This window comes from Sorghum bicolor, chromosome 4, assembly GCF_000003195.3.
Source record: "Sorghum bicolor cultivar BTx623 chromosome 4, Sorghum_bicolor_NCBIv3, whole genome shotgun sequence".
Lineage (NCBI taxonomy): Eukaryota > Viridiplantae > Streptophyta > Magnoliopsida > Poales > Poaceae > Sorghum > Sorghum bicolor.
In genome coordinates, this window is record NC_012873.2 from 57,865,127 (window position 1) to 57,890,354 (window position 25,228).

Sequence of the window (25,228 nt, forward strand, 5' to 3'; positions counted from 1 at the left end):
AATTTGTCTCTTTGTTACGCGTTGAAGGATCCACTAGGAGTAATTAGAACATACGGAGTACAAGGATACATGATCCAGCCTTAGTTGTTACATGCCATTTTTAAATGGAAAACAGATACTAGTATTTCAGACAAACGTGTTACAACAAGAAAGCAGATATTGAAACTAGCTAAAAGTTGAAACAAGTGTGATCTTATTATAAAGCCCTTGACTGAATTGATCTTGCTACAAAGCCAGGCTGTGATCTTCTTACAAAGCCCTTGATTGAACGCCACTCGATGTCAGTTTGCTGCCAACGGCGGAGTGAGATGCTTAGTTGATATGGGCCTCTATCAATCCCACGGTAACCAGATCATGATCATGACCACAGCGATTCTTCAAGGCAGTCTCTGCGGTGCCACACGCAAGTGCCGATCACGATTCTTCAAGTCAGTCTCTACGGTGCCACATGCAAGTGCCGATCATGTGCTCCAAGAATTTGCTGAAGTTTTCCCGGCTGGCGACGCACACGCGACTCACGGCTGTCGCCGCTGCTCGTTCGCCTCGTTGGTCTCACGCACCCTCTCGTGCTCTAAACGCACCCTCTCCTGGGCGAGCCGCTTGAGTCTCTGGGCAGCGCGTGTGGGATCCTGCCGCCTCCTTGCTTCGTCGACGGCCTCCGCATCTTTCTCCTCCAATCTATTCACGATGGCCTCCAAAGCGAAGGCAGTGTGATCGCCGCCGTGCTCAAGCAACTGTCGCATATGATTCCATTTTTCGTGATACATCTTGGCGAGGTATCCTCGGACCTCGGGCCTCGGGAAGAGTTCATCCAGGGAAGCCCTGGCACCGTTCAGGCGTTCGCGTTCACGCTTCGCCTCCACCGCGCGCTTCGACGCAGCATCCAGCAACGCGTAGCCGGTCTCGAACTCCCAGGCCTCCCTGAACCTCTTCACCTCTCTGACGATGGCGGCATCAGGCGCCGCGGCCACACGGACAGATCCTCCCACCGCGCCAGCGTGCCTGTTGATGCTGTCGTCCGCGCGAGGTTTCTTGGCTCTGCTCGGCCTGCTGCTCTTGCTGTCGTCGGCGACTGAAACGGCGCACGAGGCCGGCTTGCGTTCCGGCCATGAGCCGTCGTACTCGTACTCGTACATGCGAGGTATCTTGGCCCTGCTCGGCCTGCTGCTCTTGCTGCCGTCGGCGACTGAAACGGCCCACACGGCGGGCTTGCGTTCCGGCCACGAGCCGTCGTACTCGTGCTCGTACATGCGAGGTCTCCTCGCCCTGCTGCTCCCGGCACCGGCAGCGCCCGTGTCAGCGGAACAGGCGGCCGCGGGCGTCGGGCCGACGTCGACGACGCGGGGTTTCTTGGCCCGGCTTGGCCGGCCGCTCTCGTGTGCATCTGCGCCAGCGTAAGAGGGGTGCTTGCGTTCCGGCCTCGGGCGATGCTCTTCCCGCTCCGCCTTTGCGGTCGTGCGAGATGGCGGCGGCGGGCCGTATTTCGTTGGCAGGAAGGCGGCTAAACCCCGGAGCAGGTCGTCGTGCTTCTCGCCGAGGAGTTCTTTGAACTCTCGGTAAACTCCGTGAGCGTCGAGGCTCTGTTCCAAGTCGACGCTGTACAGCTTTGCGACAAATCCATCGTATTTCTTCGGGCTCAGCGCCTTTTGTGCTCGTTTTAAGAGCTGCAAACCTTGACGCACAGGGTCGACCAAGGCATAGAACCGGTCAAGGAGACGAGGATGGCCACGGAGGAGATGCACCGCTCGGGCCAAGACGTGCTCGTCGTCGGTGATCTCGGGCTTGCCGAAGTCCGCGAAGAGGGCGAATAACGCATCTCTGTTGTGAGAATCACACGCCAAATGGTCATGGATCTCTTGCAAGAAGTCGAAGAGATCGTCCGTGATCCCCTGCGGTGGGAACGTCTCCGGCGGCTGCGCCATGGCTGCTTCCTCTGTTCGGCAGCTCTACTCTGCCAGCGGGCGCCGGAACAAGGAGGTCGTTTCGTTTCTCTAGGGCGCGTGTCGTGTTGCTCCTGGTATCTAGGAGTATCATCTTACCTTGCATTACGATGATCTCGTATAGAAAAAGGGAGAACGTGTCCGATTAGAATTTAGAAGAAGTACGAGAGAGACCACCGGACTTGACATGGAAAGCAAATCAAAATCGCCCGAGTACGTTGCTTATTTCACAAGATGCTGTAAGAGAAATCTGACTCATCCAGCAGAAGAAGAAGAAAAGAGAGAAACTCTAGTTTGGTACAGTACGTGCCCCTCTGCCGTTGGAAATAAATCTACTCGACGTTGACTTGGAAGACGTCCTTGCGCTGCTCCTCCTTCACCTTGGGCACGACCACCTTGAGCACGCCGTTCTTCATCTCCGCCTTGATCTTGTCCATCTTGTAAACCTCTGGCGCGAGCTCGATGCGACCGCTGTACCTCGGAGGCGGGACGTCCTCGTCCTCGCCGGACTCCTTCTCGCCCTCGCCCTTGATCACCAGGCTGTTCTGCTCCGCCCACACCTTGACGTGCTCCTTGCCCAGGCCCGGCATGTCCACCCTCAGGTGCAGCGCCTCTTCGTCCTCCTTCGCGTTCCAGCCACGGCGCACCGCACCGGCACGGCCTGGCGCCGCCACCGCGAAGTCGTCCATCAGGCTCAGCAGGCGGCCGAGGCTCTGCGGCGCACTGAACGGATCACGGAAAACATCTGGACAGGGACCAACAAGATGGAGTCAGCACAGCCATTTCAAACTATGGAGTTCCATCATCTCATTTGAGAGAACGAAGCGAATGAGTTTGGCTTGGCGCGAAGATGACGACTACCTGAGAACAGGCTGGGCGCGGCGTAGTCCCGGCTGCCGCGCCGGCTCTCGTACTCGCGGACGCTATCGTCTTCCGACTCGCGCCCCTCGTAACGTCGGAGCTGAGCGCCGGTGTTGTACCCGCGGAGACCGCCGGCGACTGCCACCGGCCTGAGGGTGGAGCCAGCCCCGGGCGCGGACGACGCGGCAAGGAGCTTCTCCAGCGCGCGGACAAGCGGGACGGCCCTCCTGGAAGCGACAGTGCAAGCCATGACACTCCCCCTCTTGGCCTCTTCCTCCCTGGCTGGCTGGTTGATCTGCTTTCTCCCTCGCTGCTAGTATATGTTTGTGGATTCTTGTGGTGCGAATGCCGTAGGGAAGTGGACGAAGCTTTATATAGCGGCGCGGCTTGGGGAAGAATTCAGAAGGTTCGCGAAGAACCTGCGGCGGCCGAATACTCCAGAAGCCTGTCGAACATCAAGCTGCTCCGCTTGTTAGAGTGGGCCCACCTATATACTTGGATAATAAGACGGCTATAAGATCAACAGGCTACTATCATCATCATGATCGAAATCCCACAAGGCCCATAAAACTTTCAGCCCATTGGAGGCCCACGACCTCTCTCCGTCCGATCCCTAGGCGGCGGATCCTTCCTCCACCAAACCTGGACCTGCCGTCTTGTCAAAAAAAAAAACCTGGACCTGCCGCAACTGAATCGGGTCAGATCGGGCCGTCGGGGAGGTGAGGGAGCTCACGCGGCGCCATGGACGAGGAGGAGCACGAGGTTTACGGTCAGGAGATCCCGGAGGACGGCGACATGGACGGCGCCGACGTTGATATGGCCGCCGCCGGGGATGACGCGACGAAGGTACCACCTCTGGATCCGTGTGTCTAACGCTATACCCTAGCCCTAGGTCCTTGCGGGTTGCTGATCCTTGGGATGCGTAGCTGCAGGAGCTCGACGAGATGAAGCGCAGGCTGAAGGAGATGGAGGAGGAAGCCGCCGCCCTCCGCGATATGCAGGCCAAGGTCGCCAAGGAGATGCAAGGTTGTCTTCCTATGTGCTCGCCCACTTTGCCTTTTTGATTTGATGTTTGGTACTTTTTTACGGTGATTTTAGGTTTCATTAGAGCGGTTCAATATGCTATGTACCTGTGACGATCTGTGTGTACAAGAAGCTTTAAGAGTGTTCGAGCGAGTTAAGATCAGTGTCTGTAACTACGGCCGAATTTGTTATTTGGTTAGCTTGGTAAAATTGCGAGATTGTGAAAAATCCTGCGTCTGTTCAGCTCCTTAAATTTTTAACCTTTTCACTGGATGTGAAGTATGTGATCATGCCATACATATTTTCTACACACCTTGAATTCTTAATTTAATTTGCTTATTACATGCTGTCCATGTAAGTTAGATTTGTGTTTTCTGATCACAGTGCAGTTAGAATCGAATTTGACATGGATTTTAGATGTCCTTTAATATTCTGTTGCTGAGGCTCTTTCCTTATGCACAAGACCAGGAACTCGCTAAGAAGGTTTCGTGATAAAATTTATATTTCCCATGTATGCCTATCTCTTGTTGTCATACTTGTCCTAGGCCTCCTATATTTTCCATCCTATTCTTGGTGTTTCTGTATTATTAGAAGTGCACTTGTATCATTCATATCTTATTCACTAATCCTCAGTATGGCAAATCCACAATCCCTCTACTATTGCTTACTGCATACTCCAGATAATAACGCTAACTGCACAGGCAATGGAACTAGTTCTTTTACTAAATATTATTTCATTCTTCTGAGTAGTTCCGTACTTTGTTCCATTATGTCTTGGGTACTGTTTGGTGGTTTTAAATGAAAAGTTCTTCTGCTTATGGACATCTTGTGTATGCAGGGATTTCCTTCTGGTGATCTATATTTATGTTGATCAAATTGGCACTCGCTACTGTAAAAAATACATGTACATGTCATTTTTTGGTCATGACATGCTCAACCAGTATTTTATGCCATACTATGAGATTATTTAAGTTTCTAAGTCTAATCTACATTTATGATATTCATGCTTCTGAACTAAATTTTATAAATAATGATTGTCAAAGTTTCAAAAGTTTGTCCAAGTGTTTGTGATTAGAGGGACTAGTTAGTACCTCTTATGTGTGCATGTAGATCCACATCCCATGTTTCAACATAGCGTATATCCGAAAGGAGAATGCAAATATGATGAGGCTTCCAGATTTAGTTTTATGCCTTACTTCATTTGTCTTTGGGTGGATATGCTGGTCCAAGTCCAACATGAGTGCATGACTTGATTTGGTCAAGGGTTTACTTCAATTTTAGCTTGCTTGCTTGTTTAGTTCAAGAAGATGCAATGTTCCTTGACATAATCGCTCTTCCGTTTTGCAGGAGGTGACCCTAGTGCATCTACAGCTGAGGCGAAGGAGCAGGTGGATGCCCGCTCTGTCTATGTTGGAAATGTAAGAATTTAAAAATCTCTCTTATCTCCCTCTCTTTATTGTGAGTATATGCATCCAATGCGTATTACCGTGAATATGTTATGTCACTTTTAAATTTCCACGTAACATATTTTTGTTATTCAACGTGTATGAGGCACAGAGTATGAAACTTGGATATATCTATTATGTAATGGCACATACATATTGCCTACTAGCTAATGGATAGTTCATTGGCACTTGCTTAGTTATGAATTATTTCTCTCAAAAAGCCAACTACCTTGCTACTTCCCTTCTGAAATTCTATGGTTGGTGCCTACTGAAAAATGTTTTTAGTGCTGGATGTCTTCACTGGCAGATGGGATTGTCAAAGCTTGTTCCTAATTTTGATGTTGCCTCCTTGCCCCCATTCTCGATGCCATTCCTCAGAATGCATTGTGCTGCTATTATGAAATGCTTTATGTGTGCTTACTATCATCCTTTGCTATCAATACTCCTTTGATCTGTCTTTATGGTGTTTTTATTTTATTGTTTTCGTGCATTGATTAAGTAATGGTGATGGTCGCAGGGCTAGTGTGCTTGAGCAAGCCTTTCAAATTGACTAATGGGCACCTGTCTCATGTTTTAGAGTTAGCATAGAATGAAAAGAAAAAAGGAAAAAAAGATAGAAAAATCTCTGAAAAAATATAAAAAAAGTGCATGGAAAAAAGAAAGAAAAAAAAAGGAAAGAGTAAAAAGGTATAATATAGATATCATAGGTTAGATGACCTCCCTGGCGAAGCAAAAGAAGGATGGCACTTTTTGACTGGAGCCGGCATGGTGGAATCTGGTGTGGTTCGTAGCTGCTGGTCCACTGATATCACCTGAGTGGTGCATAAGTATGACATGTAAGTGTAACAGTAGGAAAGCTTATTAATCTTGACTCTATTCTTTGCTGTTTCTGAACTTGTGCTCTGGCTATCTTCCTACCTTTGTCTTTTATTCTACGTTTCACCTAACAGTTGTTTTTTTCATCGGATCATATAGTGATGACATCTTTCTCTGACTAACATGAGATTAAATGCTGCCTGGTATTTTTGTGCATACGAGTGATTGCAGATTCACTAAAAAATAGCAATGCTGTTATGAAAATTGTTTTGCACCTCCTTGATGGTGTTAATAAACGCCGCCTGATATTTTGGTGCATGCTAGTGACATGCAGATCTAATGTAGAAATTAGCTGAAATATGAACATTTCTGGATGCTGCAAGGAAAAAATGACTATGATGGATCCTTGTTTCTTTTGCATTCTTGCATTAGTCTGAAAGTGCAAAAAATCCAGTGCAAAGTTTTAGGCTCCTGGTATGATACCCTCTCCGGTCACAAGATACATTTGACTTTGCACAGTCTTCAATGCATATCTTTGACCACTGATTACTTCTAGAATATATTCTTCAAATACAAGAGATTTTGAAAGTATTTTGAACACAAATCGAGTAATCGACACATAACTGAACAATTGTGTTTGTTGGGAACTAGGGAAGCATCGGAATAATTGTGTTTTTGATGGAATAAGACCATGTGTCAGAGCTGTTCTGCAGGCTGTTCCACATGTGAGCAGTTTATGGTTTACTGCTGGGGCTTTAGCTCTCCAGGAGCTGACGCTAAGGTCGTTCACCGTGGTCGATTAATCCTTCTATATAGCGGATGTGCTGGTGGTGGTCGCTTGTAATATTTGGTGGTTGTCTTTAGCTAATCCTTTGCTAGGCGCACATGTGCTTGGTTTGGGAGAAGGCATTCTGCTTCTCTTGCTTGTTTTATTCTCCTTTTCTTCTTAAGAAATGACTTGCAGCTCTGCTGCACAGTTTGAGAAAAAACCAATACATACAACTAACATGCTTCCAGAGTAATGTATGGAGTTATCGATGTTTGTATTTTTTAATGTTTGATCAAATCTTGTCCTAAACATCAAGTTTCTGTGACCTAAGCAATTATTATAAGTATTATTTTTTTGTATTTATTACTGTTCACTCTCGTATCTCCAACATACCCCAACGTTGTTTGTTTTACATATTAGTCAACTTGGGTCTGCCAGTTCTCTCCAATATCCCTTTGTATACTACATATTGACCTGCAAAAATCGGTACTCGATTTCCCTCTAAACTGGCACCTAGACCTAAGGCCCTGTTTGGTTCAGGCCGTTAAACTTTAGTCCCTATCACATGGATGTTTGGATACATGCATGAAGTATTAAGTATAGACTATTTATGAAACTAAAAACACAGCTAGAGAATAATTTGCGAGACGATGTTTTTAAGCCAAATTAGTTCATGATTGGACACCAACTGCTATAGTTACAAATGTGTAGTACCTATTAAACTTTAGTCCCTCCAACCAAACACCCCCTAAGCTTTAATACCATTTAAATGCACATTGTTTCTTACTTCAACAGATTCTCCTATTTTTCCATACGTATGCCTTCAAAAGGAAGTCTAGTAGAGAGAGTCAACCTTTAAAACTGCACCAAGTTTATTTTCAAAAGGAATACTTGTGTTTTAAGAGTTATTATAACTTATAAGCATTTCAAAGTTCAGCATCAACTAAATTGCCCCTATACTGTGGTCACTGCTTAAGCGATGGTTTTATTCATTTATACAAGACTATGGCATCAACTATCAATTACTCCACTTAGTTGCATTTTGTGTTGTAGACCTTTTTCACCTATTTGGTGCTTAGTTTACCTAGTGTGTTGGTTAATTGTATAACACGTAGTTTTTGGCCTTACATTTCTGTTATCCATAACGTCATTTTAACTGATATACAATCATATACTGCAGGTTGATTATGCTTGCACCCCAGAAGAAGTGCAGCAGCATTTCCAAGCATGTGGAACTGTCAACAGGGTGACAATCTTGACTGACAAGTTTGGGCAGCCAAAAGGTTTTGCTTATGTTGAATTTCTGGAACAAGAAGCTGTCCAGGAAGCTATTAACTTGAATGAATCTGAATTGCATGGTCGCCAGATTAAGGTGCAGAAAGATTCTGCAGAGGCTCAATGCGATCTCAAGAGATTAAAAAAAAAACGCTTCTCAACTGCTTTACCTTTTTGCTATGTGCTCGACAGGTTGCGCCGAAGAGGACTAATGTTCCTGGGATGAAGCAGCGTCCACCACGTGGGTATAATCCCTACCATGGCTACCCTTATAGATCATACGGAGCACCGTACTTCCCCCCATATGGTTATGGGTAAGTCTTGTGGCTAACATTTCCAGTTTTCTTTGCTAACATTTCCAGTTCTCTTTGCTAACATAATCTTTTATGGTTTTGCAGGAGGGCTCCCAGATTCCGCCGCCCTATGCGCTACAGACCCTACTTCTGAAGTACGGGGTAGTGAAGTTCAATGCAAAACCAGCCATGGTCACTGCTCAGTCCCGGGAATAATTAAACCTGCTGCTGTATCGTTTGCACTGTTCGATAATTGACATGTTGCGGGCTTGCGGCTCAATGCTCCTGTATCAGTTGCCTTTTCTGACCTCTGTATTAACTATTAAGTGCCTTCATAAGCGACACATGGTATTGGCTTGTAATACAGGACGTAAGAACGCAATATAACCCCGTGATTTCCCAAGGTCACTATTGTTTGCATTTTCTGTCGTTCTTGATTTTGATCGTCCTATACAACACTTACCGAATGAGATGCAGTGACAGTGACAAGCTCTGGGTCGATCTGTTAGGGCATGGGAGTGGATCGTTCCTTGCTTATTTGAGGGAGATTAGTTATGTCAAGGGAAAGCATCGCATGCACTGAGTGCACTGTCTTGTTTGCAGACTGCTACTACCTCAGTGAGGTTACAGTTTTGCAGATTGCTATTACCTCAGCTCGGTTACAGTGGATTCTCCTGCAGTTACAGCAGTAACAGCATCAGCATCAATGTCTTTGTTCAAGCGTTGAGCACATTCTGGTGTCGGATTCCGACGCATCCTTCGGTGATGCGTTAGGGCCTCAGGCCTTAACTAATCAGTCCCCTTGTTATACCAGAGTGCCAGACTAATAAGCTTACAAATATATACAAATCAAAAAGCCGAACTAATCATCACCAGACTGTTTTACCGCGAGCAAAGCTGATCCATTGTTACCGCAGGGCCGACATAAAGTCTCTGAAATATACTAGCATTACCCCCCACAGGCCCTTTTGCCCATCATTCCAACACACAAAGAATATTGCAGACGGCCTCTGATTGCTCTCATGATGCTGCTGATACCAAAGAGAGTTAACAGTAGCATAGCACAGCGATGGTTACAGGAGCAGCAACAACTTGATAAGGCTGAGCCGGCAGCCTTACTCCTACGCCTTGTTTAGTTCCCAAAAAATTTTGCAAAATTTTTCACATTCCCCATCACATCGAATCTTTAAACGCATACATGGAGTATTAAATATAGACGAAAATAAAAACTAATTGCACAGTTTGGTCGGAATTGATGAGACGAATCTTTTGAACCTAGTTAATCAATGATTGGACAATATTTATCAAATACAAACGAAAGTGCTACAGTGTCGATTTTCCAAAAATTTTCGAAACTAAACAAGGCTATTGTCAACCACAAGTCCCAACAGAGAATCTTGCAAAGTTAATAAAGCTAGGGGACAAACAATGGCGTGGCAGGGCAGGTAAGGACACATGGAAAACATAAAAACGAAAGTGAAAAAGAGTATTGGCTTGGAATAGCAAGAGTACAGACATCCTATTCAGAAAATCCTCATTAACAATCCTGATGCCGGTGTCAATTGTGGATTTCCAAAAACTTTATGCTTTCCTATCCTTTTGAGGCCGCACTATTCAAGAAAGATCTCGGGCACTGGCCCACACAGCCACAGCAAAGTGTAGTGCTGTACAAGTAGGAGTATTGCCAAAAATGTGCAGTATGTAGTACAGTACAGTGACCCCACAGTCTCCTTTTTTATTCAGATTAAAGTTACTTTTCTTTTTTTTTCACTGCGTCTCTACTCTCTAGCTCTTCTACTCGAGCATTAAAATAAAAGAGGAAAGAAAATGTTCAGCTCAAGTTTATTATAGATATATGCTCAAGTTTGTGTATCTCTGAGCAGTGCAACCATTCCTGATACACAGGTTCCTATCCTACGTACACCAGCCGCGTGATGTCAAATAGGCAAACCCTGGCCAAGATTAGTGCTGCTAGTACAGAAAGCGTCCAAATATTTTGGCAGAGGCATCCATCCATTTCCATTCAGACCTGACCATACCTCAAGGTGTAGATAAAATAGGCTGCACCTCCCCCCTGCCCGCCGCATGGGAATTGGGAAAAACCCCGTCAATCTAGCGTGCGGCAGCAGGCAGCAGCGCCAAGGCTCTCGCAGAGGCGCAGCGCAGGCGGCACGGCAGGCAGCGAGAGGCGGGCTAACTTGTCTTGCAAGAGACAATCGGCTTGGCAGATGCCAGTGCCATTGCCAGCCACGGGCGGACGGACGGACGGACGCCACCCAGGCTAGTAGGGCTACTAGTCAGTAGGCACCCATCGATTTCGATTCCCATTCCCCACCGATGATCCCGCTTTGTCACATGATGGTTTCGGGGCAAAATCTTGGGATCAGGCAGCCAGACGCCGTGGTCCGGTCCAGTCCGGTCCAAAAGCGGGGTAGCTTTTCTAGCTGTTTGCGTGCCCGGGGGTTGCCCTGCCGCTCCATCCACCGCTGCATTGACATGTGCATCAAGCGAGCGGGGCTGGCAGTAGGGTACTCTTCTCCGCTGCGGTGTCCAGTGTCCTTGCCTTGCGCCTGCGGCGCTGCACGTCGATCCTGTCCACTACAGTACTCCTACGTGCCACGCCGTGCCGATCTTTTGCACTGCCATGTTTGCCTGACATTGATGAACTCATCAGGGGACACGATCAGTGTGTATTTTCTTCTCTCTAGGACTAGCCGATTAGTAGGATGGGGGATGGCACCGGTGAAATCTCACCGGTGCAGCATGCTGATTTCCTTCATGTAAACACCGGAGTTTACATCTAGATTGTACAATTAGCAGTTCACTTCACATATCTGCAAGCTCGAGGGAGATGGAGTGATGTCGCAGGCACAGTACTACAGCAGCACAGCACACACATCTGCAAGCAAAGCTTTGGGAACAACACACAAAGGCTCACGCACGCACGCACGCACACGGTAGAAGCAGCCAAGAACCGCAAATGGTCAACGCAACCCGGAAGGTCTCACGGCGACGGTGGCCAGTCGAAGCCGGCGAAGCTCTCGCTGAATCCGCCGCCGTAGAACCTCACCTCGAGGTTCTCCAGTCCCTGCCCGTCGTCCCAGATGGCCTCGTCGTCGCTTCCGACGGCGTAGTAGTCGTCGTCCATGAACTCCCACGAGTAGATGGAGGAGTCGTCCGAGTAGTCGGAGCACTCCTCCCAGTAGCTGTTCTCGTAGCAGTCGTCGACGCGCGGGCCCAGGACGCGGAGCCCCGGGTGGCGCTCCCGCAGGAACTTGTCGTCCACGGTCCAGCAGCCGCGCAGGTCCAGGAACTTGAGGTCGCGGCACTGCCCCAGGATCTCCAGCACCGCCTCCGTCGCGATCAGCATGTACCCCATCTCCAGGTGCCGGAGCTTGGGCATGCTGCACGCGATGGCGTGCGCCTCGTCGTGCTGGCACACCTTGTCCACCAGGTCGATCGGGTGCATCACCCGCCGGAGCCCCACCAGGGACTTGCAGTGCTTGCCGAAAGCCTCCAGGGCACGGGCTCCGATCTTGGTGCAGCTGCTGATGTCTAGGAAAGTGACGTTTGATAGCCGCGGCGCCACGGTTTCTACGATCGAGTCGCTGATCTCACTCCTGGGAATCTCCAACGTCCGAAGGGCTCGTGCGCTAGGCAGTTTTCAGCCAACAAAATGCAGCAGGATCAGTCAACAGTAGAAAATCTGAAATCAATGACAGCTACAACAAGGACCAACTGATGACTGAACCCACGCTTATGACCTGACCTGCCAATAGGCAATGGTGAGAGCCTGATGAGTGTATGACTGTATGCATGTGCGTGCCAGTACTTGTGTGGTTGTGTGTGTACTTGCAGATCCAATAATTTTGTAGGAGTATTGCGCATGGACAGAGAATAATTAGCTCAATTCAGAAACAATGTCTAATCCTAGTTCATCATGCAAACAATTCAAAACACTACTATATATCAATTGATCAAATTCGTAGTGAATCCATATCCTACAAGTGAGATTCAAGGCTAAAACATGCTTTGGAATGCATAATGCTGCAAGCTCCATGTCTACCATTTTCCCTCTCACATAAGGTACTGACAAAAACAGCAGTTTGAATTCATACTCTCTACGAGAGCTGGTTTTATTTGCTCCAGCGGTCCAGCCCCAAATCTCAAAGTTTGAGCAGGCCCACTTCTAGCCTCCTAATCAATCAGAATGATCTCTAAGCCAGCCTGGACAAATAAATGGACCTGAATTTGCACATCAGAAATTCAAAATAGACAGACTTGTTCTCAGTATGCTGAGATAACCGACAGCCTGAAACGAAACCTGATGGAGAGGAGCGTAGAATTCGAATCCACTGTTCTACGCAAATGTGCGTAGAATTCTAATTTACCGCTCTACGCAAATGAATATCACGAGAATTTTGCAGAAATGTTCACTTCCCACAGGAATGGTGGCAAAATCAATGGAAACGCAAAAATAGAGAGAGCATTGCCAGATTTCACGCTTACTTGTCTCCGATGAACGAGAAGAGCGGATCGCAGGGCAGCCCGGAGACGCTGATCCGGCGGCACGAGCCGCCGCTGCGGCCGATGAGTAGCTCGACCATGCGGCCGATCTGGTCCGGCTTGCTCTGCTGCTGGCTCCACTCCTCGATGTCGATCTCCTGCCAGCAGTAGGGGCCGGCGACCACCCGCCCCCAGGACTTGCACACCCGCGGCACGACGGTGAGCATCTCCTGCAGCGGCAGGTTGCGGAAGATGAGGCCCAGCGCGTCCGGCAACAGCTCCTCCCAGCACCTGTACTCCTTGCCGTCCTCGCACTCCCCCATCACTTCCCTTTCCTTTCCTTTCCTGCAGCAGGCAAAGGACGAGCTATCCCATCAACCATTACTGGCTGACGAAGAAATGAATGCTTCAACTACCAAGATGAACTAGCTGCCGCAGTTCAGGTTACAATGGAAGTGGGGAATAGAGCTACTACTACATCATTTCGTACGCCAATCTTCTCTCATTTCATCAAAGAAACTGAGAAGAACCAAGTCAACTGAATACAGATCTTGCAAGCGGACTGAGGCAAACAAACCAGAGAGAAGCGAACAATTTGAACAATCAGAGAAAAGTAAAGACGATTCTGATCAAGCAACCTCATAAAATTTCTAACCAAAACTTCAGAAATCACGGAGGGATGCGGGGAAGTTAATTCCTTGCTCCACCAACCGAGAACCAAAACATTTTTTTCCGTTCTTCCAAGGGAGTGGGGGGCTGCTTTACCTTGGAGATCACTCAAGAGCCAGAGATGCTAAAAGTGGCAGCAGCCAAACAGCAGTAAAATGACTTTGTGTGCGCTGTGAGCAAACCCAAAGAAGGCAAGCTATCCAAGAAGCACGCGAGAGGGGTGGTGATAACTGGTAAGATATAAGTAAGCATCATCCAAAAGTTGGCAAGAAAAGGAGCTTCATTAATTTTAAACACTAATCCTGACTCCAATCACAGGGTACCAGGAAGAGGAGGGAAGAAGGCACAGCACAGATCTAAAAAAGAAGATGGCCTCTTGCAGCTGCAGGGATGGAAAGCGCAGCGTGCCAATTGGTACTATATTTATTTCAACCCATGGCCATACCAAACAAAAGCCACGGCGGCTCCAGATACTTGTGGGGAAGAACGCAAAAGCTTCGGCCTTTTGGGCTCAAAGCAGCTAAAGGGGAAGAATATCATCTTTCCCAGCATAATAATTTGCGCGCGAGAGAGAACAGCGCAAGAAACTCTGAAGCAGCTAGGAAATAGGATTCGGGGGGAGTTATTGCCCGCGTATTTACCGGATTGGTGGTGTGGAGACGAAGGCCCAAATTCCAATTCGGATCTGCGGGAGGCAACGCCTGATGGAGGAGGGGGAAGGGGACTGCTGCTGCGGCTGGACGCTGGAGCTGGACTGAGAGAGAATCGAGAGGGCGACTCTGCGAGCGAGCGAGGCTGAGAGCTAGTAGCTTCTTCCGTGTGTGCGTGTGTTCTTGTCCACGAGAAGGAGAAGAAAAAAAACGAGGGGCGCGCGGCGCGCTATGGATGCAGCTGCCCGGCTGCCCCCCGCCGCCGATATTGCACGGCACGTTGGGAATGTTTATTTTTGGTGTAATAAAAGGTACTCCCTCCGTCCATGAAAGAGTCAATTTCTAGAGTTGTCCTAAGTCAAACTTTTTAAACTTTGATCAAATTTCTAGAAAAAAATACTAGGATTTATAGTATCAAATTAGTATTATTAGATTCATCATAGAATATATTTTCATATAATGTGTATTTTATATTATAGATGTTGTTACTTTTTTCTATAAAGTTAGTCAAACTTTAAAAAGTTTGACTGACACGCATCCTAGGAATTGATTCTTTCAGGGACGGAGGGAGTAGTCTTTTGTTTCTCTTTCCACATAAATTCAGGCCTTGTTTAGTTGGAGAAATTTAGTTACTATAACATTTTTATATATATTTAATAATTATTATTTAATTATAGACTAATTAGATTTAAAAGATCTGTTCTTCAAATTATAAGCGCAAACTATATGATTAGTTATTTCTTTTATCTATATTTAATGCTCTATGCATATATCTAAGATTCGATGTGACAGGAAATTTTGATGCATATATCTAAAGATTCGATGTGACAGAATTTTAAAAACTTTTGAAAACTAAACAAGGCCTTAGACAAGAATTTATTTACTTGCCGATATAAAGTCTTATTTAGTTCACTCTAAAATCCAAAAACTTTTCAAGATTTTTCGTCACAGCAAATCTTACGGCATATATATGGAGCATTAAATATAGATAAAAAATAACTAATTGTACAATTTACCTATTATTTGTAAGACCAATCTTTTGAACCTAGTTAGTTCATGATTGGATAATAGTTATTAAATATAAACGAAAGTGCTACAATATCCCAATCAAAAAAAATGGAACTAACAAGGCCTAAGTAATGCCCCGATTGGTTATTAAACTTTACCGTCTATCACATCGAATGTTTGGACATATACATATATTTATAAAAATAAAAACACAGTTAAAGAATAATTTATGAGACGAATCTTTTGAGCCTAATTAGTTCATGATTGGACACTAATTATCAAAATAAAACAAAAATATTATATGTTAAACTCTAACACCTTTAACCAAAGATCCTCTAAAAACGTAAAAATGTTCGGGTAAGACCGTAAGAGTATTTAGTAGTTCAGGGTGACCGTAAAAATGTTCGGATAAGAATATTTAGGCCTTGTTTAGTTCTAAAATTTTTTGGAAAATAATATTGTAGCATTTTCGTTTTTATTTAATAAACATTGTCTAATTATGGAGTAACCAGACTTAAAAGATTCGTCTCGCGATTTACAGACAAACTATGTAATTAGTTTTTATTTTTATCTGTATTTAATGTTCCATACATGTACTGCAAGATTCGATGTGACGGAAAATCTTGAAAAATATTTCGTTTTTGGATGAACTAAACAAGACGTTAGTAGTTTACAGTACAAAAATGTAGCGAAAAGAGGGGTTTTCAGTTGAATATTAAAAAAATATTAGCACTACTAGGATCCTAAAAGTCGTGTCATGTTGACACATATGAAATAAAGAGATACTCGCTGAAGTCGTTTTCTGTCTTCCCATCCGTTGATTTCGTCTCTGATTCGACGGCTCAGCATGGCTGCGAAGGCAAGTTGGAGAAAATTATTGGCGGAGGCTTTAGGGTTAGGGCCTTGTTTAGTTCTATTTTTTTAAAAAAATGAAAAGTATAATATTTTTGTTTGTATTTAACAAATATTTTTTAATTATATTGATTAATTATATTTAAAATATTTGTTTCACAAATTATAGATAAATTATACAATTAATTATTTCTTTTATATATATATTGTTTTATGCATATGACGTAAGATTCGATATGATGTAGAATCTGAAAAATTTTATATTTTTTTAAACTAAAGGAGGCCTAGATAGATTTGCTTGATAGTAAAAATTGGCACGTCGAACGCTGATCTGCGAGAGCATCAGAGCATGGGAGTAAATAAATAAATAATAACAAAATATATTACTGAAGACAGCGGCAGCGCACAAGGTCACGTCAGTGTGCAATGGGCCAATGCTTTGGCATCCGCCGGGTTGTTGCTGCCATTTCATTTCAGCCGTTAGTTGCGTGACGAGCACTGTGTCGCCACTGCGTCTGTCTGTTAAACGCCGAGGAGTTGGCGCTTCAGCGACACGACGCCGCCGATGCAACGTGCAGCCAATGCTCATGGTCTCTTCCCTTCCTTTGTAAATGCAATCTCGCTGTCACAGTAAACGCAGCTGCAACGGCAGATTAACACTCATCTAGCCCTGTTTGGTTTCATCCGCTCATGTTTACTGTTTGTCACATCAAATATTTGAACATATACATAGAGTACTAAATATAAACTATTTATAAAATTAAAAATATAATTAGAGAGTAATTTGTATGACGAATTTTTTAAATCTAATTAGTTTGTAACTAAACACTAATTGTCAAATAAAATAAAAATATTACAGTACTTGTTGAACTTCAACAACACTAACCAAACATACCTTACAAAACATGAAGAGTCTTAGAAGTCTGAACACATGAAAAACGCTATTACTACGTAATTTGCACTGCTTACTTCTGGGTAGTAGCTGCCATTTCATTTCTAGCCTCGTTTTGTTCAGACCTTGTTCTTCGCCTACTAGCGTTAGCGTGCATGTGAACGTGTCTGCAGGGACGGACCGGGCGGTTTGATATGCTCTGCATGCATGCATGCATGGCGAGGTTTGGCAGCCACTAGTAGGACAAGTGTGGATTCCTTTCATGTCGCGTTGAATCACAGGCCCGTGGCACCGTGCCCGTGTCGGCCGCTTGCATTGCACTTGAACACCTAGGACTAGAAGTGTATAGCTTGACCGTAGCTTGTGAACCCCCACCTGGCGCTCGCGGCTCGCCCGTGCATCAACCATGCATGCTGCCCTCTCGCCGGACATGAGGTTCGCACGAAGGCATTCTGCAAGTGCACTGTCCTGGGGCTCTATGCAGAATTCTTTAATCGGCCTCGCATGTATTTTATACTCTCTCCGAATGGATTTTAGATGTCCTTTTAAACAAGATTTAGGTCAAACATTGGAAATATAATCATCAATAAATTTTAAATTGTTGAGTTTACAAATATAAAAATTATATGAATAAATTTGTTTTAAAAAATACTTTCATAAAAATATACATATATCATTTTGTCCTAAATATTTTTATAAGAATAAGATGTCAAAGTTGTGTTTTGTAGACCGTGTCGCTGTTCTAAACGACATCTAAATTCAATGTGGAGAGAGTATATAGAAAACTAGACTGTGTGGTCTGTGTTCAAAGTGGTAATATGCTTCCTACAATGACATTTACCGTTCTATTTTTCAGCACTACTTTAACAATATTTTTTAGTAAAAAATAATATTTTTCTCTTAAAATAAATCAATGTCAACATAAATCAAATTTCATACCCAGGTTACTCAGCCGTTGGAAATCTAGGACCACATCAAGGTTCCGCTAGGCGTCGCCTTAGGCGCGCCTAGGCGCGACTAGGCGCTAGTCGAGGCCTGTCCGCCTAGATTAGGGGGTAGGCGGAGCTCTAGGCGACGGCGGCACCTAGGCGATTCCAGGCGGCGCGGAGGCGGACGCAGCAGCCGGTCGCGCGAAATATTCCGCTCCCGCGGTCGCGCGCGCGCTGTTTTCTTCTTGCGCGGGAAAGGAAGCAGCGCGGGGGAAGGATAAGAGGGGGACAAGGCTGCGCGCGGGCGAAAAGGAAGCCACGGGCTCGGACGGCTGCTCACCCCCCGTGCTGCGCCTGCGACCCTGCCTCGAAGCTCGTCCTCGCCGCCGGTCGTGCTCGTGCTCGCCTGGAAGCATCCCTCCCGCCGGCGTCGTCCACCAGCGGGCGCACCCTTCCCCCGACGTTGTCCTCCAGCGGGCGCACCCCTCCTCCGACGTCTTCTTGCTCCTGCAGTCCTACTCCCCTCCCCCGACGACTTCTTCATCTCCTCGACTCCTCCATTAGCGGCAGCCCCAGGTGGCAAGGTGAATCCCCTCCCCCATTGGCTGCTTCTGATCCCCTCCCCTGCTTTTGTATGTGGATGGATTTTGACTGATTCTGATTGCATTGCTTTGCTATTGAGTGATGTGATATTGTCATGGCCTGAATCTCTGAAACTGAATGGATTGCCATGTCCTTGTGTTTGACTGAATCTGAATTAAGGCAGTGTATAGCTTGTCCTTGTGTTTGACTGAATCTGAATGGATTAGGTGAACTTTAAATGACTAAATCTGAAGCTAGTGTATAGCAGTTAGCAGTATAGCTTAGCTGCAGCTACTTGAGTTTAGGTTTCTTGTCATTTGTCAATGACTTGTTAGTTGCTCACTGAACCCTTGAGCCTTGAGTTTAGGATGTCAACAACAGAAACAGATACTGCAGCTGCTGCACCTGCACCTGAGAATGAAGGAGTAAATCTCTTGAAAAGGAATTCAGATGATGTGGGATGGGAATACGGGGTCCTTGTTGATCCTAAGAACAAGGACAAGGTGAAGTGCAAATTCTGTAACAAGGTGATGCAAGGGGGAATTTATCGTTTGAAGCAGCATGTGGCCCATGATGGAAAGAATGCGACGAAATGCCCAAAGAGCACAGATGAAGCTAAAGAAAAGTGCAAGAAATAAATAGATGGTGCAAAAAGAAAGAGGGCAGAGAAGGTGGTTCGTGAGCTAGAACTTAGAGAGGAAGTGAATGTATCTCAAGTTGGAGAAGAGTCACAGGAAGTCACCTGTGTTGGAAGTTCAGAGCCTCACAAATTGGGGCCCATGGACAAATGGACAAAGGCTATTGATCCTAAAGCAACCAGAAGTGAATCTTTGCAGCAATAGAGGCTGAACAAGGAGCTGTGGAAAGAAAGAACACATGAGGTGCACAAATATATTGCAAGATGGGTCTATACTCATGGTAATTCACTTTTCTGTTATTATGTACTGTTGGTCTGTTGTTGTGACATTTCAGAACATTAATTATTATGTTTTTTTGGTAGGAATTTCATTCAATGCATGTGACAATGATGAGTTCAAGCAGATGTGTGAAGCCATTGGCCAGTTTGGACCTGGACTTGAACCTCCATGTCAGGATTCTCTGCGAGAGAAATTGCTGGAAGAAGAATATGCAAGAACCAAGAGCTTGTTGCAAGAACATGATGCCGAGAAGATGAAGAATGGGTGCTCTATTATGACTGATGCATGGACAGACAGGAAGAGGAGAAGCATAATGAACCTGTGCACCAATTGTGCTGATGGAACAAGCTTTATCAGCTCAATGGAGATGTCAGATGTGTCACGCACAAGTGAAGTCATCTTTGAACTAGTGGACAAAGCAATTGAAGACATTGGTCCAGAAAATGTTGTACAAGTAGTGACAGATAATGCCTCTAACAACATGGGAGCAAAGAAGGTATTGCTTGAGAAGAGACCACAAATATTTTGGACCTCTTGTGCAACTCACACAATAAACCTGATGCTGCAAGGAATTGGCAATTTGGCTCGGTTCAAGAAGGTGATTGAGCAAGCAAAGGCATTCACTATATTTGTCTATGGGCACACAAGAACATTAGAATGCATGAGATATTTCACAGAGGGGAAAGAGATAGTAAGGCCAGGAGTGACTAGGTTTGCTTCAACTTTTCTCACATTGAATAGCATACTAGAGAAGAAGGACCAGCTAAGAAAGATGGTGGTTCATAATAGGTGGGACTCACTGAGGGATGTAAAATCAAAGAAAGGAAAAGATGCCACAGCTATTGTATTGAATCCAACCTTCTGGAAGGATGTGAAGCTAACAGTGAGTGTTTTTGAGCCACTGTTCAAAGTTCTCCGCTTGGTTGATGGGGATGTGAAACCATCCATGGGTTTCGTTTATGGAGAAATACTAAAGGCAAAGAAAGAGATCAAGGAGGCCTTGGGCAATAATGAGTCTCGGTTCAAGGAGGTAATTGTTGTTATTGACAAGAAGATGAAGGGAAGACTTGATTCTCCACTGCATTTGACAGCTTATTTGCTGAATCCACACTACACTTATGGTAATCCAGCAATCTTTGATGAGCCCACAATAACAAAAGGATTTATTAGTTGTGTGTAGACCTTCTACTATCATGATGAAGATAAGCAAGATCAGGTTGCCCATGTTGAGCTGAGAAAGTTTCAAAACAGGGAAGGACCATTTAGCAAGAAGCTGGCAAGGACTTTCCAAAATTTTGATTACAACCCAGGTAGAGGTAGTACAATATGATTGTTTGTTGTTTTCAGCTCACAATAAATTAATTGTACCTACTAACTAAAAGTGGTGTTTTCATTCATTCCAGCATCATGGTGGCGGCTGTATGGAACTGAAGTACCAACCTTACAGAAGATGGCAACAAGGATCCTTTCTTTGACATCAAGTGCCTCTGGTTGTGAAAGAAATTGGAGCGGGTTTGAAGCGGTAAGTAGCTATCTGCTGTCAACATTTCAGGAGTTTTTGAATTAAATTGCATACCTGAACATGTTCTTATTTTAAATCTATAGATACACACTAAGAAGAGAAATAGGCTTACTACAACACGTCTCAACAAGTTAGTCTACATTCATTTCAACTCCAAGCTGCTTAATAAGAGAGAGAAAATCAAGTCAAAGAAGATCAGTGATGTTCTCTTGTCTAATGATACAACTGAAGCTCAAGGATTTTTGCATGAGAATGGAGATGATTCTGCATTAGTGGTCTATAGAGATGAGGAGGAGGAAGAAGAGATGGAAGGTACTAGGATACCTTGGTCTGTTCTTGGAGATGCAGTGGGAGCAGAAGAACAACTTCAGCTGCGTAGGAGTGCTAGAGTGAGAGAGCTCTATGAATGAGAAGAGTTTGAATCTGATAAAGAAGAGTTTGATGAAGATGAGGATGACTACTTGGAACCCTATTGAAGAAGGAAGATGATATGGTCCTGGGGCCTTTTCGCATGTCATGGTTTATCTTTTGTGATGCATTCATGCATATATGTGCCAATGTGTGTCTTAAACTTGTGAACTGTTGCTACTGTGTGCCTGTGACTGTTTTTCTTCTTTTCTGAGAACTATGTGTTGTTTGAACAAGACCTTTTATGAATTGTGTTGTGCACTTGTACTGCTGTCCTGTCCACTTGTCTCTGATTAGTGATTACTAGCTGTTGCTGATCTGCTATGCTGTGTTCATTGAATGGATGGGAGATGACTGGTAATCAGATAAGTATCAACTTGCTATTTTCTATTTATTTGATGCACTACTTGCTGTCTATTGAAGTATTGAGTTTTGCAAGCTGTCAATCCTTGTTGTAGGACTAAGAACAACATGTCTATTGATTATTGAGCCTAAGCCACTAAGGTATGTCTACTACCCTCTATTTTATATACATTCAGCTAGTATATGCTTCTTATTTATTCAGCATTTTCTGCTGTATAATATATATATATATATATATATATATATATTATTTAGTAAATTGGTAAAACGCCTAGCAAAACGTCTAGGAACGCCTAGGCTGGCCTAGGCTAGCCTAGGCGCTAGGCTAGGGGTCATCGCCTAGAGAGCGCCTAGCGCCTAGCTGAACCTTGGACCACATACCGCGCAGCAAAGTGCTTGCGCCCGGGCGCTTAGGTCAGGCCCAACGCAACACCGTGGCTTGTAGCCAAGGCTTCCACATCCGCACCAAACTGCCACCTCAACTCGATTGATGGTCTCGCAGTCGGTTATGGGATCTTGCAGAAGCATCGTATGCTTTGTCAAGCAAAAGCTGCGCAGGCAGCTAAATTTTACGTTGGATGAACAAGACACCCAAATACGTACTAGTAGAAAGTCTGCAACTGAGCAAAAAGCAAAAGCAACTTCTGTGCAGATGATGAAAACAGTCGGTCTTCGTTGTATTGCTTTGGATAGGAGTTTTGAAGCCTAGAAACTTCATGGCTACATGGATTGTACCTTCTTGTTGAGGCCTTGTTTAGTTCACACCAAAAACTAAAAACTTTTTAAGATTTTCTATCATATCGAATCTTGCAGTACATGCATAAAGCATTAAATATAGATAAAAACAAAAACTAATTGCTCGATTTGTCCGTAAATCATGAGATGAATATTTTAAGCGCCTAGTGTCACACCCATATTTTAAGAACAAAATAGGATGCATAAAAGACTCATATGTGCCCCAGAAACAGTCGCACACATAAGTAGACAAATCTCAAATGTACCATTGCAGTGTTTATTACATAGCGGAATATATATTGAATCACATAGTCTCTTACAAACATGATAGCATAAAGTAAACAACGCTCTCGACGGAAGCTCCACACAGGGACACTGTTGACTGGTTGACTCCAAACCTAGTACTCATAACGATAATCCTCATTCCAGTCATCTTCATTATCATTTCCTGAGGTGTTGGGAAATTGCAAGAGTGAGCACATATCGTACTCAACAAGTATAACCAGGGGTTCATGAGGCTCAAATAGCTGACACTGGTTTGACTGCATTTAGCTTTTAATGGTGGATAGCATATTCATAGTTAAATAACAATTGTCAAGGTAGCATATATAATACATTTATCCCATGATCAAGTGTAAGCATAATTAACTCATAGCATAAACGATAATCAAATGAACATAATAACATAACAAGTTCATCATCTTAATGTAGATGTCCCCAAGGCCGCTCCTGACCGTGAGCTCGGCTAGTATACCAGTTTTACACTCTGCAGAGGTTGCACATCTTTACCCATGAGTCATGATTTACCCTTTCGCCCGAGGTAGCTAATCTCTTAACCCCCTTCCTAGGGAGGTCGGCAGGGATCACTATGAAGCCTTTCAAAAGTTCGTCTAACAAGTTAGGGCCGCAAGGTTTCCTTTGCGAGCAGATATAGATACCCCCCTTCCGAATGGCACAATGACGCGCAGCCTATACACATAGGGACAGGGGCTCGCACTATACCCGTGTCGGTTCAGCCCCTCCGCCCTTTCGGGTAACCTCTAACAAGCTAGAAAAGGTCTCCATACTGAGCTAAAGCCAGAGCCATTATAGCCCTCATGGTTGCACTGTTATCCCGGGTGATCACGTACAGACAAGATCTCATACAGTTATTTGTCATTCTTTTATGTTCATTGCATAGCTATTAATCATCTTACAAGATCATGGATTATATCAAGCACTAGCACATCTATACCAAATGCATATCAAGTAGGTAGCAAGGAATCCAGGTAACAATCATCTATGATTTTGCTAAGGTCGACAAGGTGATAGCATGCATATGACATATATGTGTAGTTATAAGTGAATAGGTAACAAGGATAATCCCAAGTTATACTTGCCTTGCTCAAAGCTCTCCTGAGCTTGCTGATCCTCAAAAGCTTGGGCTTGGTCACCAACGTACGGCTCACCGTCTAATCCCAATCATCAATCAACAACACGCAATCCAATGTAGACAATCATACACGAAGCAAACAAGGTATAATTAGAACAATACACCAAACAGTGGTAAAACAAATATAAAAGTTTATGATAATATTCTACGCAGCGCTACGATCACACAAACGTAAAGTTCACGAAAATCGGAATTAAAACGAGTAAGATATGAATTTTCTAAGATTTCCTATAGAGAAATAATTAATTAAATGCTACTGCAGAATTAAAAAGTTTCAAAACAGTAAACTAATATTTCTAACATGTAGAGATCGTGAATACGAAGCTAACGCAATTTGAATGGACAAAAACGGAGTTAATATAAACATTTTATGAGCAAATTAAACCCAGTGGCAAAGCTGTAATTTTCAGAAAACGCCATTTGAACTCAGCCAGCCGATTACGTCTTCTGAGCCGAGAAAGCGTACTTTGGATATTACGTAATGGACGGCGGGTTCAAAACTTCCAAAGTGCGGGGGCTCTTTAACAAAAATGGCGCTGAAAGGGTAACTTTCTTTCCGGGCCGTTGGATCGAGATCGAGCGGCTTGGATTAGATCTGGGGAAAGGAGGGATGTCCCTCAGCTGGCCGGCCACCGGAACAGGGCTCCCGCGGCGGCGCCATAGAAGCACCTCGCCGGAGCTTGCGGTCCCGACAAATCCGGGCACTAGAAAACAAATGGGATGCACCGAGCGGAGGAGAAACTTACTACGAGCTCACCTAGTGGGAAATCTCTGGCCGAGAGCAAGCGGAGAAGCGTGACTACGTGCGGCGGCGGAATTCTCCTCGGCGAGATCCGAAACCGCTCGGTTCTAGGTGGATAAAGCTTGGCTTCGCGTTTTAGATGCAAAAGGGTTTCGCTGCGGTGCTAGGGAGCCTTATAGGGGTGCTGGTTATTCGATTTGGCAAGGAAATCCCGGAGTTCTCGGGATTGGTTCGGCCCGCTGCTCTCCTATCCGAGCACGACTAGAGGTAGGGGAAGGCACTGTGCTGCGGGGCCGGCTCGTCAGCGAGCCAAGCAGAGGGGCGCGCCCTTCAGGCCACGCGCGGGCTGGGCCGAAATGCTGGGCCGGAGCGCGGGGGAAAAAAGAAAAAAGGGGAAAAGGGGAGCTGGGCCGGGGAAGGGACTGGGCCGAGGGGTGAGAGGGGGTTCGGCCGGTGTCTCTTTTCTTTTTTTTTTTTGTTCCAAGACCATTTCCAAAAGGCTTTTTGAATAAAGTTTGAGAGCAAATAAATTCCAACAAATGACAACAGCTCAATCAAACAAAGATGCTCCAGCATGAATGCAAATTCATGTTTCTAAA

General features: G+C 45.0%; 4 protein-coding genes across 7 annotated transcripts; 2 read left to right on the top strand and 2 right to left on the bottom strand.

Moving 5' to 3' along the window:
* Nucleotides 2,123–3,163, bottom strand: LOC8066206 (24.1 kDa heat shock protein, mitochondrial). 2 transcript variants are annotated; one of them, XM_002454194.2, is made up of 2 exons: nt 2,802–3,163; nt 2,123–2,685 (listed from the first exon to the last, which is right to left on the bottom strand). In XM_002454194.2, the coding sequence occupies exons 1-2, from the start codon at nt 3,049–3,051 to the stop codon at nt 2,273–2,275; spliced, it is 663 nt and encodes a 220-aa protein (XP_002454239.1). In that variant the 5' UTR covers nt 3,052–3,163; the 3' UTR covers nt 2,123–2,272. The 2 variants fall into 2 exon arrangements, with proteins under 2 accessions (XP_002454239.1, XP_021314327.1); XM_021458652.1 differs by having other exon boundaries at nt 2,799–3,163.
* On the top strand, nt 3,447–8,842 carry LOC110434511 (polyadenylate-binding protein 2-like). Of its 2 annotated transcripts, none has more exons than XM_021458655.1 (6): nt 3,447–3,647; nt 3,734–3,827; nt 5,172–5,242; nt 8,035–8,226; nt 8,322–8,443; nt 8,528–8,842. In XM_021458655.1, exons 1-6 carry the CDS (start codon nt 3,543–3,545, stop codon nt 8,574–8,576), a joined length of 633 nt encoding a protein of 210 aa, XP_021314330.1. In that variant the 5' UTR covers nt 3,447–3,542; the 3' UTR covers nt 8,577–8,842. The 2 variants fall into 2 exon arrangements, with proteins under 2 accessions (XP_021314330.1, XP_021314329.1); XM_021458654.1 differs by having other exon boundaries at nt 3,449–3,647; nt 3,728–3,827.
* LOC8066207 (F-box protein FBW2) lies at nt 11,141–14,516 on the bottom strand. Of its 2 annotated transcripts, none has more exons than XM_021460183.1 (3): nt 14,239–14,516; nt 12,932–13,273; nt 11,141–12,075 (listed from the first exon to the last, which is right to left on the bottom strand). In XM_021460183.1, the coding sequence occupies exons 2-3, from the start codon at nt 13,249–13,251 to the stop codon at nt 11,427–11,429; spliced, it is 969 nt and encodes a 322-aa protein (XP_021315858.1). In that variant the 5' UTR covers nt 13,252–13,273; nt 14,239–14,516; the 3' UTR covers nt 11,141–11,426. The 2 variants fall into 2 exon arrangements, with proteins under 2 accessions (XP_021315858.1, XP_021315859.1); XM_021460184.1 differs by having other exon boundaries at nt 12,932–13,294; nt 14,239–14,398.
* On the top strand, nt 18,862–21,534 carry LOC8066208. The gene is made up of 5 exons (XM_021459576.1): nt 18,862–19,135; nt 19,265–19,332; nt 19,511–20,500; nt 20,828–20,949; nt 21,033–21,534. Exons 1-5 carry the CDS (start codon nt 18,879–18,881, stop codon nt 21,357–21,359), a joined length of 1,764 nt encoding a protein of 587 aa, XP_021315251.1. The 5' UTR covers nt 18,862–18,878; the 3' UTR covers nt 21,360–21,534.